At 42.6% G+C, this 17705-nt stretch overlaps 1 protein-coding gene across 8 annotated transcripts in view; it reads right to left on the bottom strand.

The window, feature by feature from the left end:
- Positions 1-810: 810 nt before the first annotated feature.
- The window catches only part of EIF2AK3 (eukaryotic translation initiation factor 2 alpha kinase 3), a 114750-nt gene continuing 97855 nt past the window's right edge, over positions 811-17705 (bottom strand). For 5 of the 8 annotated variants that reach the window (XM_036347587.1, XM_036347590.1, XM_036347589.1 and 2 more), the window contains 3 exons: positions 12234-12335; positions 3946-4008; positions 811-1977 (listed from right to left, as the gene is read on the bottom strand). In XM_036347587.1, coding sequence (XP_036203480.1) covers positions 1771-1977; positions 3946-4008; positions 12234-12335 — 372 coding nt within the window. In that variant the 3' untranslated portion in view covers positions 811-1770. The remainder of the gene's footprint in view (positions 1978-3945; positions 4009-12233; positions 12336-17705) is intronic. The other 3 variants (XM_036347591.1, XM_036347585.1, XM_036347586.1) reach the window with 3 other exon arrangements.

The raw sequence follows: 17705 nt of genomic DNA, 5'->3' as shown, positions 1-17705 counted from the left end.
AGTAGGCAAAACTCTGACCGGGAGTCAGAATACCAGGGGTTTGGTCCCAGTTCTGATTTTGCTGGCTTTGTGATCTGGGGCAAACCCAGCACCTTTCTGGACCTGGGCCTCCCCACAGGTAGAACAGCTATCCTAACACCTACCAAGGTCAGCCCTCAGGGTACCTGTGAGGGTTGCAGGGTCTGCAGCGGTAATTGGAGGGGGTGAAGAAGAAAGAAGGTAGGGGAGCAGCAACAGGAGCAGGCTGACCAAGAGAAGAGAGGTGGGATGGCTGGCCGGCAGCCACACGGAGCCTGGGGACAAAGATGATGGTCAGGCTGCACTGAGGAGTGAAGGTCTGTGACATGATTTCCAGCTTGAAAACTGTTCATAACTTTGTGAGACCGACATTACCTGTCTGAGAAATGAAAGTAAGCATGCACCTTGACCTAAAGGTTGTCTGGCTAGGTTGTACTAGTCACCCAGCATGCCACGGACCTTCATGTGGCACACATCAGACACACAGTGGCATCAGCAAAGCCAGCAAGGCCACGCCCTGGCCTTGAGGTGTCCCTCCGGGGCAGGGTCCTCTTCAGTTCTCAGTCCAGCCGAGTGGGGCTCAGCACACATCTCTGGACTCAGCCCTTGGGTTCTGAAAAGGACATGGCCCTGGTCAAATCTTTGGAAAAGAACAGAGAAGACACGGGTTTGGAACAGGTTAGGAGTGAGTTTGAGGGTAGGCTTATGACCCGCCTCAGATGCAGAATCATATTTTATAAATCTGAAAAACTACCATTTGGGGCTAATTCCCCCAAATCAGAGTCAACCATAAGTAATTAATAAAAGTTTTATTAAATCATTTAGACTTGAAAGAAGTCACAATAGTTAACACACTTAAGTGTGTTCTATATACCACCAACCCAAACGGATTGAGTTCAGAATTTTTATAAATAAAAAATAAACATATTTACAGTGAAAATAAAAACAAGTTAGATGATTAAACTGTTATCTATAATCAGTTTTGGAAAACAACCTGCCTATAGAATTACATATAAGACACTTAAGATTTCATTCGGTTTAAAGTCCATAAGTAAAGAAGTTAACTGTAAAATGTGATCCATTTCTTACTACGGCCTTTTTTCATCCCCAAACCAGAACTTTTGACCAATTTACATAAAAGCTTCATTCCCTTTTTTGGAGGTAAAGCACAAGCTCTTACACCCTCCCTGGGCCATCTGAGAAACAGCTATGATGCTACCGAGGCCACTACAGAACTAGCTATGGACGTAAACCACTGTGCAGTTTGTGCTACTTGTCCTCCCAAATAGTGCAGATTTCTGATTTACCCACTGAGACAAAAATGGAGTCAGCTTTTTGGAAATCAGTTTAAAAATCAGCAGTATCTCTAGAAAGCGTATTTCTAGAACAATGTAGCTACAGTATGTAGGGATTTTCATGATTCTGTGCTATAAAAATATCTATTAATTTTAGGGATTGCTTGACCTCGTCAGGCAACAGGTGAGGGCTACAGAGCGTGGCCAGCCAGTTTCAAGAGACCCACCAAGAAAAAGGACCACACGTGATTTAGTGATGGTTCTCTCCTCGAGGACAGCAAAAATCAAGAGTTGGCTCAAATTAGGTTGTGCCCCAAAATTCAGTTTAAATTTGACTTAGAAAAAGTAGTCCAAAATAAAACTGAGCAAAGAACAAAGTTCTCAAGTCTACAATTTTGGAAAGCCACATTCCTAAGCAGAGACTATTCTGTGTCATCTGTTAGGGCACAGCCACAACCTAAGGCGAACTGTTTGGCAAAGGGCTACGGGAGTCGCTGGAGTGTCTTGACGGTTTTGTTCCTGATGAACTCACGGAGCGGGACCTCTGCCTGAGCACAGTTTTTCCTGGAAGCTCCAAGTCCTCAAATACAGTGTTTTCAATGATGTGTGCAGCTTCAGGCCGCTCCATGGGGGATGGAGAGAGCATCTCTTGAACCATCATATACTGAAATATAAAAATTGTTTTGTGATAAATGGGTCAGATTTAGAACACTAAACAGTCCCCTAGTTCAAGAGTCAGCAAAATTTTTCTGTAAACATATTAAGTTTGCAAGCCAGCTTCTGCTGCAACTACTCAGCTCTGCCACTGCAATACAAAAGCAGCCACAGACAGATTGCAAACAAATGGGCATGGCTGGATCCCAAAACTTTATTACAAAAACTAAAGGCCCAGTGCACAAAATTCGTGCATAGGTAGGGTCCCTAGCGGCTGCCAGCTGTCAGCCGGGGCCTGCCTTCATTCCGCGCCGCCCCCTGGTGGTCAGCGCACATCATAGCAAGCGATCGAACTCCTGGTCAGTCGAACTCCTGAGGGGACACTTTGCATATTAGGCTTTTATGTATTTACCATAGGCCTGGTGCATGAAATTTTCTGTACAGGGGAGGGGCGGGTCCCTCAGCCCGGCCTGCACCCTCTCCAATCCGGGATCCCTCTCGCAATCCGGAACCACTGGCTCCTAACCACTCACCTGCCTGCCTGCCTGATGCCCCTAACTGCTCTCCCCTCCTGGCCTGATCCTCCTAATTGCTCTCCCCTGCCAGTCTGGTCCCCATTGTTCTCTCCTCCTGGCCTGATCACCCTAACTGCCTAACTGCTCTCCCCTTCTGGCCTGATCCTCCTAATTGCTCTCCCCTGCCAGGCTGAGCCCCACTGCTCTCCCCTCCTGGCCTGATCCCCCTAACTGCCTATCTGCGCTCCCCTCCTGGCCTGATCCCCCTAACTGCCTATCTGCTCTCCCTTCCTCTCCACACCCTTTGGACCCCTGGCGCAGGCATGCTGAGAGTTCTCCACCGCAGCCCCACCCCCGTCCTGATTGGTCATTACATGACGGCATCCTGGGCAATTTGCATATTCCTCTGTTATTAGTATAGATACAGGCAGCAGGCTCGACTTGGCCAACTCCTGCTCCAAATAAATATGGGCCACTGTAGGTAATTGCTTGTTATAAGATGTAATAAAGAGTCCTAAATCATATCCTTGAAACACACACATAATCTGACTTTAGAAACAAATTCACTTACAATTACACATGAATGTACAATCATCTCAATAAAAATTTCAATTCAAATATAACTACGCCAGAGATCAACACTTGACACCTTTAAGAATTTTTTGAACCCCTTTAATGTAACATATTCTCATTTAATTGAGTCATTAAATCTGCAAAATATATAATGAAATGATTTTTAATAAAAATATATTTCATTTAGGTTAGTGTACCAGTATCTATTATTATAAAATTCATTTTAATGCAATCCTTTATTATACTTATAATACTGAAAGATAAATTTAAACTTCAATCGATGATTAAGTCTAACTTACTTCAACTTAATTATTTAAGAAAATTCAAGAGTAATCAATCTGTAAATTTTAAAGGGTATGTGGACAAAACATTTTATGAAATAAAAATAAACAAAAGCTGAAAAAAGAAACCGCCAAGGGTTCATCACACATAACTTTCACCATACAAGACTAGCTTATGTCCCACCCCCTCTCCTGACATTCTACTGTGGCACTCTGAGCCATGTGACTCCAACACACAATCAGTAGGACCTAATGCCCCCACCCCAAAGAAGCCAGTTTTTAAGATCGCTCCCAAATTCACAAAGATAAAGCCATTAATGGCATGGTAACAATAGCAACTGTCCTGCGAGGTCCACCTGGAGGTGAGCCCTGTAGAAGGGAAAGGTGGCTACAATCCACAGGCAGAACGCCAGCAGCTTGGGAGCACAGCCCACGGCCCTGAGGAGCTCCAGTCTTGTTTTAATAAGATGGTGCTCTGGCTCAGGTTCCTGTCCTCCCTACACCTGTAGCTTCATCAGTAAAATGGGGCAACTGATGAACTGACCGCTAGGGACCCTGTAAGTTCTAAATATGATTCTAAAGAAAATAAAAGATGAGAATTATACAAACCTCACGAGGATATTTCTGAGTAAACAGTGGTGGAAATCTGAGATTTCTTACATCAGTTAAGACCTAAAAAGAAAGAAAAGTAAGAGAAAAGGTGTTACTTATCTTTAAATCTATTTTGATATATAGATCTATTTAAACATGAAGTATTTTTGATATTTTAGAGCAGTGGTTCCAAGGTTGAGAACCACTGCTTTAGAGGCTTGACCAAGGAGAGAGGGTGAATGTTAACCGGTGGAGAACTCATCAGTAGCTTTTCCTGATGGTAACCTACACATCGGTATTTCCTGGGCCCACGTGCACACACCATCCAATCACCAAAACCACAGAATCACTCAGGTGTAATTATACTTGAACTATGCACATGATGCCAACACCTGGCCTGTGGCTGAGCACAGGCTGACGAGTACCAAAGTAACTCAGCTCTCAGGAATTCAGTGTCCTTCAGTGGATAACCTTTCTTATCAGCTCCTAACATCTCTGCACTTGGTTTTTAAAAAAAGCATATTCTTTTCCTTTTTATTTTTTTGAGTGATGGAAACCAAACAATTATGCTAAGTACTGAATATAAAACTAAGCTTTTTAAAATTCTCTGGGAAGTTTTCAGATAAATTATTACTCTTCATGTTCCAGTTTCCTTGTTTACAAAGCAAAGACAATACGGTCCGCTCTATACAACTGTGAGAATTAAATGAGGTTAAATCAGTACCTGATACTTTATTTTTTGCTTTTTCATCTTAACTTTTTTTTAAAAAATTTGTTTTGTTTCATTTTTTTTAAATAATATTTTATTGTTGAAAGTATTACATATGTCCCCTTTAGACAAAACCAGTTTTTATAAATGAAATAAAGCAAATAAGTCTTTATATTTCTTAAGAAATAAGCTGAAAAAGGGGTGCGTGGAGGTAGGAGAGGGAAAAAGGGGGGGATAAATGGTGGTGCAAGAAGACATAAATTGGGGTGAATACACAATACAATATATAGATGATGTATTGTAGAATTGTACATGTGAAACCTGTAAAATTTTATCAAACAATGTCACTGCAATAAATTCAATAAAAATAAAAAAAATTAAAATTAAAAAAAGAGAGAGAGAAAGAAAGAAGCTGGAGTGTACTTAAAAAAAAGAAAAGTGGAACTAGGTTGTCATTTGTTACTTCCCACTAAAGAAAACAGAAACTTAACCAGACGAGCCTGTGCCGCAGGCCCACAGAAAAGGGTTCCATGTGCTAACAGGTGGATCACACCAAACTGAGTGCAGGTAAACGCTGGAGTCTGAACTCACTGAATCAACTTTTAATTATATAATATTTTAAAACAAAGTTTTTTATTTAAAACTTAGAATTGAAAAAAGACCACTATCTAATTCCAGAACTGAAACATATGTGTTGGCAAGGATGTTAAAGAACCAGAACTCTCCCACGCCTGTGAGGGAATGTAAACTGGCCCTTGCTTCTGAATGTAAACCACTTCCCACACAGCTTATCAATCCTACCTAGGTCAGCACCCACGACAGATGAAAACATGTCTACAAAAGACTTGTTCACAAATATTCACAGCATCTTTATTCATAAATGTTCTCAATAGGTAAATGGATACATGAACTATGGTATACATACAATGGAATTTCACTAATAAAAATGAATGAACTACTGATACACTGAGTAACATGCATGAGTCTCAAAAACTTGTTGGTGAGTCAAAAAAGGGAGACACAAAAGAGTATGTTTTGAAAGATTCCATTTATATGAAGTTTTAGAAAAAAACAGGAAGTAGTTGAGCAGCTGCCTGGGATGGTGGTAGGGACTGATTGGGAAAGAGCAAAGGAAACCTGGGGTAATAGAAATGGACCATGTTTTGAATGTAGTAGTGGTTACATGGGAATATAAACTCGTCAAAACTCATCAAACTGTACACTTAAAGTGGTTATACTTTACTGTGTGTAAATTGTGCTTCAATAAAATTTATTTAAAAAGGGCCTTGTTCAAATCATAAAATGGTCTGTTTCATATGCATTTAGAGAACTCCGGAGAGATTCTGGCTCAACACGGCATATTTCCTACCACATGTTCAGTAAACATTTGCACTAAAACAAGTGTAACAGAATGTAAAATGTATACTAAGTCTATAAGGATGAGTGCACTGGGAGAAAAGTCAAATGTGTGGAAGAGAGAAAGTGGATGGAAGCATAGCAACTACCTCAGCAGAAGAGAGGAAGGTAAGCCAGGCTGCCTACAGGGATAACGCCAATAAACAGGGAGTGGATGACCTGAAAGTATGTACACAGAGTGACACATCGCATGTAAACATATGAGGCTTATTCTCTGGAGAAACTGAACCAAGAAAGTCCAGACTTGGAGTACTCAGCAGAAAGGAGGCATGCGTTGTGGTGGGCACAGAACAGCAGGATGAGGTGCAGAGCTGCACACATCCCCATCACCCACACTTTCTCCTCAGGAGAACGAGAGACACTTCTCCGGAGAAAATGGTTCTAGAAAGCCTACAGACATTGAATTGGAGTTCTCTACTATATCAAAGATAAGAACTGAATTGTAGCCCTTACAGTGAAGTCCTTCCAGTCTCCACTTGAGAGCCCTAGTCTTAAATATGAATGAACAGGTGAGGATTATCAACATGATAAAAAAAATCATTAAAAACCAGAGTTAGTGATTTTAGCAAGGAGGGAAGCGTGACTATGAGGGGAGCAGGAGGGAGTTTCTGTGATGGAACAGTTCTGTGTCTACATTGCAGTGGCAGTTACACAAATCTACCCCTGAGGTAAAATAACATGGATCTACACACACACATTGTACCCAGGTGAAATTCCTGGTTTTGATATTGTGCTACAATTTATGTGAGATGTAACCATTAGGAGAAATTGGGTGAGGAGCACATTCAATCTCTCTGTATTATCTTTGCAACTTCCTGTGGCTCTCTATTAATTAAAAAAAAATTAAAAACCCAGAAGAAAGAGACAATACAGGGTGAAGAAAACTTAAAACACATACATACACACACAACTGAGGTGTATGATAAGATACAAAATCCAGGTAAAAAGAGTAAAGTGCTATTAAAAAGGAACAATCTTGAACAATAAAAACTGGATGGTCAAAATAAAAAATTAGAAAAGTTGAAATAACAAGTTAAGGAATTCTTTTTTAAAAAATGTATTTTGCCCTAACTGGTTTGGCTCAGTGGATAGAGCTTTGACCTGAGGACTGAAAGGTCCCGGGTTCAATTCCAGTCAAGGGCATGTGCCTTGGTTGCAGGCACATCCCCAGTAGGAGGTGTGCAGGAGGCGGCTGATTGATGTTTCTCTCTCATCGATGTTTCTAACTCTATCCCTCTCCCTTCCTCTCTGTAAAAAATCAATAAAATATATATTTTAAAAAAATGTATTTTTACTGATTTCAGAGAGTAAGGGAGAGACAGAAATAGAAACATCAATGATGAGAAAGAATTCCTAACACTGATTCTCTGACTGGGAATCGAACCAGTGACCACTCAACCGCTGAGACACACCGGCCGGGCAAGTTAAGGAACTCTTGCAAAGAACAATATTAAAAAACAGAAAGATGAAAATAGAAGAAAAAAATAATAGGTATTTAAGATAAAGTCAGGCATTTCAGGAAAAGGAAACAGAAAAATTGAAGAACTTATTTTTAAAAAAATTTATTAGAACTGAAGGATTTATATCTTAACTGAAAGGACCTATCAAGTATCAAGCACAGTAAGTGAGGGGGAGAAAAAAAGGTCAGTGAGGACTAAATTTCATAACAGCACTGATAAAGGTAAAGCCCTAAAAGCTTCCAGAAAGAAAAATAAAACAGGTCAAACATCCCATATAAACAATTCAGGTATCAGCTTCTGGACAGCAGCGCTGTGAAGCTACATGAGCCAGTCAATGCCCTCAAGGTTCTGAAGGGAAATTATTTCCAATCTAGAATTGGAACCTGGCCAATTTATCAATTATGTGTGAAGATGAAAAAAAATACATTTTCACATACTTTTTTTTTTTTTTTTTTTTTTAAATTAAATCTTTATTGTTCAGATTATTACATTTGTTCCTCTTTTTTTTCCCCCCATAACTCCCCTCCTCCCAGTTCCCGCCCCACCCTCCGCCCTCACTCCCCACCCACTGTCCTCATCCATAGGTGCACGATTTTTGTCCAGTCTCTTCCCGCATCTCCCACACCCCTTTCCCCCCCAGGAATAGTCAGTCCATTCCCTTTCTATGTCCCTGATTCTATTATAATCAACAGTTTATTCTGTTCATCAGATTATTTATTCACTTGATTCTTAGATTCACTTGTTGATAGATGCATATTTGTTGTTCATAATTTGTATCTTTACCTTTTTCTTCCTCTTCCCCTTCTTAAAGGATACCTTTCAGCATTTCATATAATCCTGGTTTGGTGGTGATGAACTCCTTTAGCTTTTCCTTATCTGTGAAGCTCTTTATCTGACCTTCAATTCTGAATGATAGCTTTGCTGGATAAAGTAATCTTGGTTGTAGGTTCTTGGCATTCATCACTTTGAATATTTCTTGCCACTCCCTTCTGGCCTGCAAAGTTTCTGTTGAGAAATCAGCTGACAGTCGTATGGGTATTCCCTTGTAGGTAACTGAGTTTCTTTCTCTTGCTGTTTTTAAGATTCTCTCTTTATCTTTTGCTCTTGGCATTTTAATTATGATGTGTCTTGGTGTGGTCCTCTTTGGATTCCTTTTGTTTGGGGTTCTCCGCGCTTCTTGGACCTGTAAGTCCATTTCTTTCACCAGGTGGGGGAAGTTTTCTGTCATTATTTCTTCAAATAGGTTTTCAATATCTTGCTCTCTCTCATCTTCTGGCACCCCTATAATTCTGATGTTGGTACGCTTGAAGCTGTCCCAGAGGCTCCTTACACTATCCTCGCATTTTTGGATTCTTTTTTCATTTTGCTTTTCCGGTTGGGTGTTTTTTGCTTCCTCGCATTTCAAATCATTGACTTGATTCTTGCGCTCCTCTGGTCTGCTGTCGGGAGTCTGTATAATATTCGTTATTTCAGTCCGTGTATGCTTAATTTCTAGTTGGTTCCCCAATATAAGATCGAGGGTCTTATTAGTTTTCTTGTAGATCTCATTAAGTTTATCGACGGCTTCTAAACAGTTCTTGAGAGACCTTAAAAGTGTGGTTCTGAACTCTATATCTTCCATTGACAATTTTGTCCTGTTTCTTTGTCTCCGCATTTTGTTATGCTTCCTTGGTGCACCCCCTAGTGGTCTTTGTTCACAGTCTTATAGTTAAATCTTGATTGTTGTAGCTAATTCCAGGGAGGGTTTGACCTCCAGGCCAAGTGGCTATGAGAATCAGCTGTGTCAGCAGTGAGAGAACTTCTGTCCTCTAGGGAGGTGCTAATCTGGCGTTTGCCTGAGGCTATCCGGCAAATGCCTGTGTGCAGGGCTTGGGCGGGGCGGGTCGCACAGGATCAACAGGGTGGGCCGGAGAGAGCAGTTATGGCGGCTCTCAGTCCTGTCCCCAGGGGCTCTGCCTCTCTGAGTCCCAGCACCCGCTGCAAAGCTCAGAGAGAAAGCTGCACTCGCTCTGACCGAAGCCAGACAGTCCCGCTTCTCCCGTTTGAGTCTGGGTCCCTAAAGACTCGCCCGGATCTGGAGCTCAGAGTCTGTGACTCCCTCCCGATTGAAAACGCCAACCACGCCCTCCGCCACCAGCCCGCTCGCGCACTCCGCACCTCAGAATTTGACTTCAGCACTGCGCCTCCTCTGAGTGTCCGTATGCGTTTCTCTTTCCTCCTAGTTGTAGGACTTCCACTCAGCCAGCGTTCCTGTGGTTCTGGGTGATGTCCCTTCCGTTTTTTGGTTTCACTTTTGAAGTAGTTGTTCAAAGCAGCAAACTCCAGCGTTAACCTATGCCGCCATCCCATTTTCACATACTTGGTGACTCTAAAAATGTATCTCTCATATATTCCTTCTGAGGCATTTATTGCAGAGTGTGCTCTAGCAAAATAAGGGAGTAATGCAAGAAAAAGGGAAAAAACTTGGAATCCAGGAAACAAGGGGTCCAGGCTAGGAGGGTAGGAAAGTATGTCCTTGGCTGAAGACTTATAGAAGATCTAGGGGCAATCAGAACAGAGTGAAGGACAAAGGCTTTGAGGAGAAGACTACAGGAAAAAATATCTATCTATCTATCTATCTATCTATCTATCTATCTATCTATCTATCTATCTGCCTTCCTGCCTACTCACCCACTTTCCCGAGTGATAGATAGGTAAATAAATAAGCTATATTGAAGTAGAGAAAATACTGTTTGATATTTGACAGATTTTGAACATTTGTTAAAAATTGCAACCAAGGTTCATAGGAAACTAAGTAATTGAGAAAAGGCAATTCTGGAAAAAAAAATTGCATCAGAAAGAAAAAGAGTATACATGATCTAGCCAGAATAATAATTGCATGGCTAAGAGAAATACTGACTTCATATAACCAAAATGTTTTTACACAGTTACATGTTTTTTATTTACATTTTTAAACTGAAATAAAACTCACCTTTTCATTTAAAAGTATATAACTCAGTGCTTTTTATTCTATTCACATGTACAACCATCACCCCTAATTCCAGAACATTTCCTTTCCATAGCCCCAAAAGAAACCCCATACCCATTAAGCAGTCACTCTCTACCCCTTCTACCCCCAACCCCTGGGAACAATTAATCTACTCTGTCTTTATAGATTCTGTATATTTCATATAAATGTCAAAAAATTCATACAATATTGATCTTTTGTGTCTGGCTTCTTTCACTTAGCACAATGTTTTCAAGGTTCATTTGTGCTATAGCATAGATCAGTACTTTATTCCTTTTTTGGCTGAATAATATTCCATTGTATGGGCATACCACATTTCACATTTTGTTTTGCCATTCATTAGCTGGCTGGGTTGTTTCTACTTTCTGGCTATTATAAAAATGCTACTATGAACATCTTTGTACACATTTTTTGTGTGAATATGTTTTCATTTCTCTTGGGTGTATACCTAGGAGTGAAACTGCTGAGTCATATGTAACTCTATGTTTAACTATTTGAGTAACTATCAAACTGTTTTCCACAGCAGCAGTACAATTTTAAATTCCCATCAGCAATATATGAAGGCTCTAATTTATCCACATCCTTGCCAACACTTGTTATATTTTTTATTATTATTATATCCATCCAATATGGAATGGATTAGTACTTCATTGTAGCTTTGAAATGTATGACCCTAATATGTAATAATGTGCTTATTGGACGTTTGTAAACCTTCTTTGGAGAAATGTCTAAGTCCTTTGCTCATTTTTAAATTGAATTGTCTTTTTGTTGTCGAATTGTAATAGTTTTTTATATATTCTGGAGACTAGAACCTTATCAGATATATGATTCACAAACATCTTCTTCCATTTTGTAAACTATTTTTACATTCTTAGTGGGGTCCTTTGATGCCATATGATTCCTGATCCTTTACATAGGTTGGGCCTGTTTAATATCCCTTTCTGGAGGCTTTCAGGATGTTCTGAAATTGACTCATTCTGGCAGGTCCTAATGGTTAGAAGATATGAGTCCTTTGGCTATCTGCGAGACCTACAACCTCTTCTACCATGGCCAGGAATCAATAAGTAAGGTCTAAAACTGATGAAGAAATGGTGATAACAGCTTAAGTTTTGGAAACAGCTTAAGTTTAAGTTAACGTCAGGGACAGCAGCTACAAAAGCTGAGGGTGACCATTTAATGATGGGGAAGGCTGGAACAGGGGTACTTATAAACACTTTCAGTACTGTCTTCCTTAAAAGCCATGGCCGTGGTTTGAAAGGGAAAAAAACACAAGTGAGTATGCTTAGTTTGCCAGCTTTTAAGTGTATGAGTTAAGTGGCAATTTGTCCTCCGGAATAGTCCCCTGTGACCACCCACTGCCGCCACCACTGCCTCCCACCACTCTCACCCATGGTTCCCCTCACTCTGCACTTAGTCACTCAGTACTAGATACTGTTAAGTTAGGATCAATTTTAGTAACAATAAGGAACAAAAATTCAACTAAATAATTTTTTAAGATTGAGCTTTAAATGGAAGCAAACTGTCTAAAAATCCTCCCTTATAGTTCACATTACCTACTTCACTTGTAGTTAACCAATCTGCTGGTGTTAAGAATAATTTACTCCCCCTCCCCACCCCCCCACCCCCCAAAAGGGTAACTTATTCCCCATTTAAATTCTTTTGTAAATTTAAGACTATTTTATTTTTCCACCATTTTTGAGGTGGGAGAACTTACCCTGACTCTCTCCATCTGAGTGCCGAAGGGGTACAACAACTCAAACAGAATGAGGCCTAAAGAAAAGATGTCCACTTTATGAGAGTAGTTGTTTCCATGAATCTGAAAAATCCCACATAAACAAGAAATGTTAGAAAAATATTAACAGAGATAATACAATCGATAATATGGTATTGGTGAATCCCCAAGTTGACTTAGTCAATTCTTGGTTTAAATGTACTTGTAGGTACAAAAATGTTAGCAAAGAGTTAATCTCACAAGCCTCTTTTCTTCAACTCACTACAGCAGAGTAATTAACCTAGTCAGCATCACAGAAGGGAAGCCAGGACAACTCAAGATATGCATCAGTAAAACAGGCCTGGCAGGACCCTGGAGCCTCTGGATGCTGGAAAGGTTTGTGGAAGCAGTAAAAGCTACTCCACTACCCTGAGGTGAGGTTTTTCAAAGTGAACACTATCTAAAGCAGATCTCTTATTCCTAACCATCTTAGTCCTCACCCATTTTTATGAGAAAATCTTCATTACTCCAAACCACTAATCAACTATGGTTAGCCTTCATTAGGGCACTTAATTATGGGCCACTCTGCATTCCTAGTTGTATGTTTCATGTGCATATTTCCTATTCACAACTAGGAGATGAAGTCCTGCAGGGAAGGGACCTGCCTCTTTTGTATTCCCACCACCCAGAACTGGGTTAAGTACAGAGAAGGCCCTCAATAAATACTTATTTGTTAAAATGAAGTCATGAATTACAACTGAAGCACTCTTAAACTAAGCCTCATTCAAATTAAGGTGACCTTGCGCGACTGAGTTGAGCTCTTTTATTTGTGAAATTTACTTTGGGCCCCTAACTTGACATTTGGCAAACTAAAGAAGGTGTCACTCTGTGACCCACATCAGCATTTCCTTATGGGGAGTCACAGGGAGCAGCCTGGATGATAAACCCTCACAGACCTCTCTCAACAGCGCTTGCTGCCTGTCTCCCTGGGCACTCTCACAGGCCACCTGCCTCTGTGCTTACAGAACACAGAGCATCAGATGGGAAGTCTCCAAGTCCACACCACCTGCATCACCTTCCGCTCACCCCTTACCTCTTATCCCTGGGGTTCAACAACAGAGCTTACAGAGTACAGAGAAAAAGACATCCTCATACAATATTTGTTGAATATAAACTAACACACCTTCATGAAAAGCAACTGGCAATAAGTGTTTACTCCCACTTGATGGCCATAATTAATTCCACCAACCTTAGGAAAGATGGAAATGTAGGCAGAGATCTGTGCACAAGGAGTTATCTAAGAGAGGTCTGTGCACAAGGGGTCTTACCTGAGTAATATTCCCAAAAGCAAAATTTACAAGTAACTAAAATGTTCAAAACAAATATTGAATAAATTGCTTAACATAGAGAATACCATGTGGCCAAAAGGTTTTCCAAGAACACTCAATAATGTGGGAAATGCTCACATTTTAATATTATATTCAAATATTTGCAGATGAGAATCCCAATTTTTTTTTCTAAAATTAGATAAAAATGTTTTAAGACACTAGCGGCCCAGTGCATGAAATTCCTGCGGGGGGTGGGGGTGGGGAGTGTCCCTCAGCCCGGCCTGCACCCTCTCCAATCTGGGACCCCTCGAGGGATGTCTGACTGCCGGTTTAGGCCCCACAGGGATCGGGCCTAAACCGGCAGTCGGACATCCCTCTTGCAATCCAGGACAGCTGGCCCCTAATCACTCACCTGCCTGCCTGCCTGATTGCCCCTAACCACTCTGCCTGCTGATCGTCCCCAACTGTCCCCTCTTCTGGTCTGATCACCGCTAACTCGCTAACTGTCCACCCCCTGCTGGCCTGATCGCCCCCAACTGCTCCGCCCTGCTGGCCTGATGACCCCCAAATGCCGCCCCCCTGCTGACCTGATTGCCAACTGCCCCACCCCCCCGCCAGCCTGCTGCTCACCCCCAACTGCCCTCCCCTGTAGGTCTGCTCTCTCCTAACCACCTCTGCCTTGGCCCTGCCACCATGGCTTTGTCTGGAAGGACATCTGGAAGGTCTCCTGGTCTAATTAGCATATTACCCTTTTATTAGTATAGATATGTACACACATACATCTTGTGTATTACAAAAAAGGAAATGACGAATGTTTCAGAATGTTCATTAGTAATTTTTAGTTTTTCTTTATACCTTCCTGTATTTCCCATATTCCCTACACAGAGGATAGATTAACATGCAATGAGGGAAAGCCTAGTGTGGCTCAGTGACTGAGCATTGGTCCCTGAGTCAGGAGGTCACCGTTCGATTCCCAGTCCAGGGCACAAAGCTGGATGGTGGGCTCAATCCCCAGGAGGGGGGTGTGCAGAGGAGGCAGCCAATTGATGATTCTTTCTTCTACCTCTCTCTCCCTGTCTTGTTCTCTCTCTGAAATCAATAAAAAACATATTTTAAAAAAAACATATGAAGGGGAAAATGCATTAAATACATTTAAAAAACAAATACGGCTCATGAATACACACAAAGTGACCTTTACAGAACGTCTAAAAATTAAGAAATTAAGTGCAGTTCTGAAGGGGAGCAGAATAAAAGACATTCTTTCATAGTTTAACTAATTGTTTAACACTGAATACTACTACAACATGACCTGCGTTTCCTGCTAATTACAACAAGAACAAAGTAACCGTGGTCTTTGCTCATTAGAAAGAACCTAGAAAAATAAGAAAATTAAGAACTTTGATAAAAAATATTTTAAAACAATGTACAGCCTCAGAGGCTTGGGTAAGACAATGCATACAAAGTATTTTGAGAGACTTTTCAAAGCAATCCTATGGAATAAAAGCCTAGTATGCAAACTGTCCCCTCAGGTGGTTGTTCGATTGAGAGACCAGGAGTTCGACCACTCGCTATGATGTGCGCTGACCACCAGGGGGGCGACAGGCAGCGATGTGCTGTGCCCTCTTGCCTGCTACCTGGGAGTGACGGGGATGGAGGTGTGGTGAGAATGCAGGGTGTCTGCCGAGCTCGCTCTCACTCCCCCTGCTACCCTCCCCCGGGATGCCAGGGCTCATGCACCGGGGAAGCCCATGTGCTCAGGTGCCGGGCGCCCTGCACCTGCACAGCCTCTTCTGGGTGAGCTGAGCCGCAGCCGTCGGTCAGGTTCCCTATGGGTTTGCACAGGAGCTGGTCTATGAGGCCAGCTGGGAGAGAGCACGCTGACTGGCTTCCATGCGGCGCCACTGGGCGGCCCAGAGGCCCACGCTGCACCCCGGCCTGCAGCGTCCAGACGTGCTCACCACATTTCCGCGTGGAGACTTGTGCACCATGATTCAGGAAGAGGGGGGCGCGCAGGGGCATGGATGCCCAGATGCTGCCCAGGGCCCAGAGGTCAGCTGGGACTTGCCCTTCTGTGTCAGACACTCGCATTTCAATCTTTGTACAGGCCTAGGGACTGACCTTAACCGTGCATGAATTTCATGCACTGGACCTCTAGTATTTTATAAAGTGACAGCTTCTATACTTAAAAATACTGAAGAATAGCCCTGGCTGCCGTGGTTCAGTGGTTAGAGCACTGGCCCGAGCACTGAAGGGTTGTGGGTTTGATTTATGGTCAAAGGCATGCACCTGGGTTTCATGTTTGATCCCCGATCCCAGTTGGGGTGCAGACAGTGGCAACCAATTGATGTGTCCCTCTCACATTGGTGTTTCTCTCACTCTCCCTCCCACCTTTCCACTCTCTATAGAAATCAATAGAAAAAATATCCTCGGATGAGGATTAACAACAACAACAAAAAGAATACTGAAGAATAATAAGAGGTTTATTAAGAGAATTAAGACGTCCATTTTCAACTCCCTGATTTTAACTACCATACACTGCCATGACAAAATGTCTATAGCTACCCTTGATTTTCTAGTACCTTCTATAATAATAAATATGGTATCACTTTCTTCCTTTCTCCGATGGCAACATTACTTCCAACAAACACACACTTACACATATGTATACACACATCACACACACACACACACACACACACACACACACACACACACACGTCAGCCACAGCCAAAGTACATACAGTCAGTCCAGCAGTGTCAAAGAGGGATGGCCATGACTACTTATGTGGTGTTTTTTTTTCACTGACATTCACATTCACTCATCCACCAAACATTTATGTGGAATTCTAGGCACTATTTTAGGTATTGGGGATAAAGAAAAAGAAGAGATAAGTTAGGTCCCTTCTCTGATAGATTATTATTTTAGAGGGGAAGAAAAACACTTACTTTGACAGTTAAGAATGCTAAGAAAAGAATAAACAGTGGCCATAGCTTGTTTGGCTCAGTGGATAGAGCATCTACTGATGGATCCCAGGTTCAATCTGGTCAAGGGCATGTGCCTGAGTTGAAGGCTCGATCCCCAGTGTGGGGCGTGCAGGAGGCAGCTGATCAGTGATTCTCTCTCATCATTGATGTTTCTCTCTCCCTCTCCTTTCCTCTCAAAAATCAATAAAATATATCCTATCTAATAAAAGAGAAACATGGTAATTAGCGTACGTCTGCTACCGTTCCCATTGGCTAATCAGCGAGATATGCAAATTAACTGCCAGCCAAGATGGTGGCCGGCAGCCAGGCAGCTTGAAACTAACATGAGGCTTGCTTGCTTCAGTGATGGAGGAAACCAACGTTCCCTGCCTGCCTTGCCGGCCTCTGAGCTTGCAGTCTGAAACATTGTTACAAATACAGAAGCTAAACAAAACCCCAGAAACCTGCTTTTAGCCCGCCAGGATCTCAGAGCTGGAGTTGATACAGTGTTTCGATGATAGAACCCAAACAAACCAGATACCTGCTTTCAGCAGCAGAGGCTTCAGAGCTGGAGCCAGAGCTAAAGCTGGCCCGGAATAAAAAAAAAAGAAAAGAAAAAAAGGAGCAGTTGGGAGCTTCAGTCACCCGCCAGCCTGAAAACAGCCCTCAGCCCCTCACCCAGACTGGCCAGGCACCCCAGTGGGGACCCCCACCCTGAAGGGTGTGTGACCAGCTGCAAACAGCCATCATCCCCTCACCCAGGCTGGCCAGGCATCCCAGTGGGGACCCCACCCTGATCCAGGACACCCTTCAGGGCAAACCAGCCGGCCCCCACCCGTGCACCAGGCCTCTATCCTATATAGTAAAAGGGTAATATGCCTCCCAGCACCGGGATCAGCGGAGCCGTGAGGCCTCCCAGCACCAAGATCAGCGGAGCTGAGAGGCCTCCCAGCACTGGGATCAGTGTGACAGGGGGCAGGGCCCAAACCCCCTGATTGCCCTGCGGCTCTGTGTGTGACAGGGGGCGGGGCCACAACCTCCCTATCCACCCTGCTCTGTTTGTGACAGGAGAAGGTGCCCCAACCCCCTGATCAGCCCTGCTCTGTGCCTGATAGGGGGGAGCTCTCAAACCCCCTGATCGCCCTGCGGCTCTGTGTGACAGGGTGCGGCGCCCCATCCCCCT

Source organism: Myotis myotis, unplaced genomic scaffold, assembly GCF_014108235.1.
Source record: "Myotis myotis isolate mMyoMyo1 unplaced genomic scaffold, mMyoMyo1.p scaffold_m19_p_2, whole genome shotgun sequence".
Lineage (NCBI taxonomy): Eukaryota > Metazoa > Chordata > Mammalia > Chiroptera > Vespertilionidae > Myotis > Myotis myotis.
This window is presented reverse-complemented; position numbering and strand designations above follow the sequence as displayed.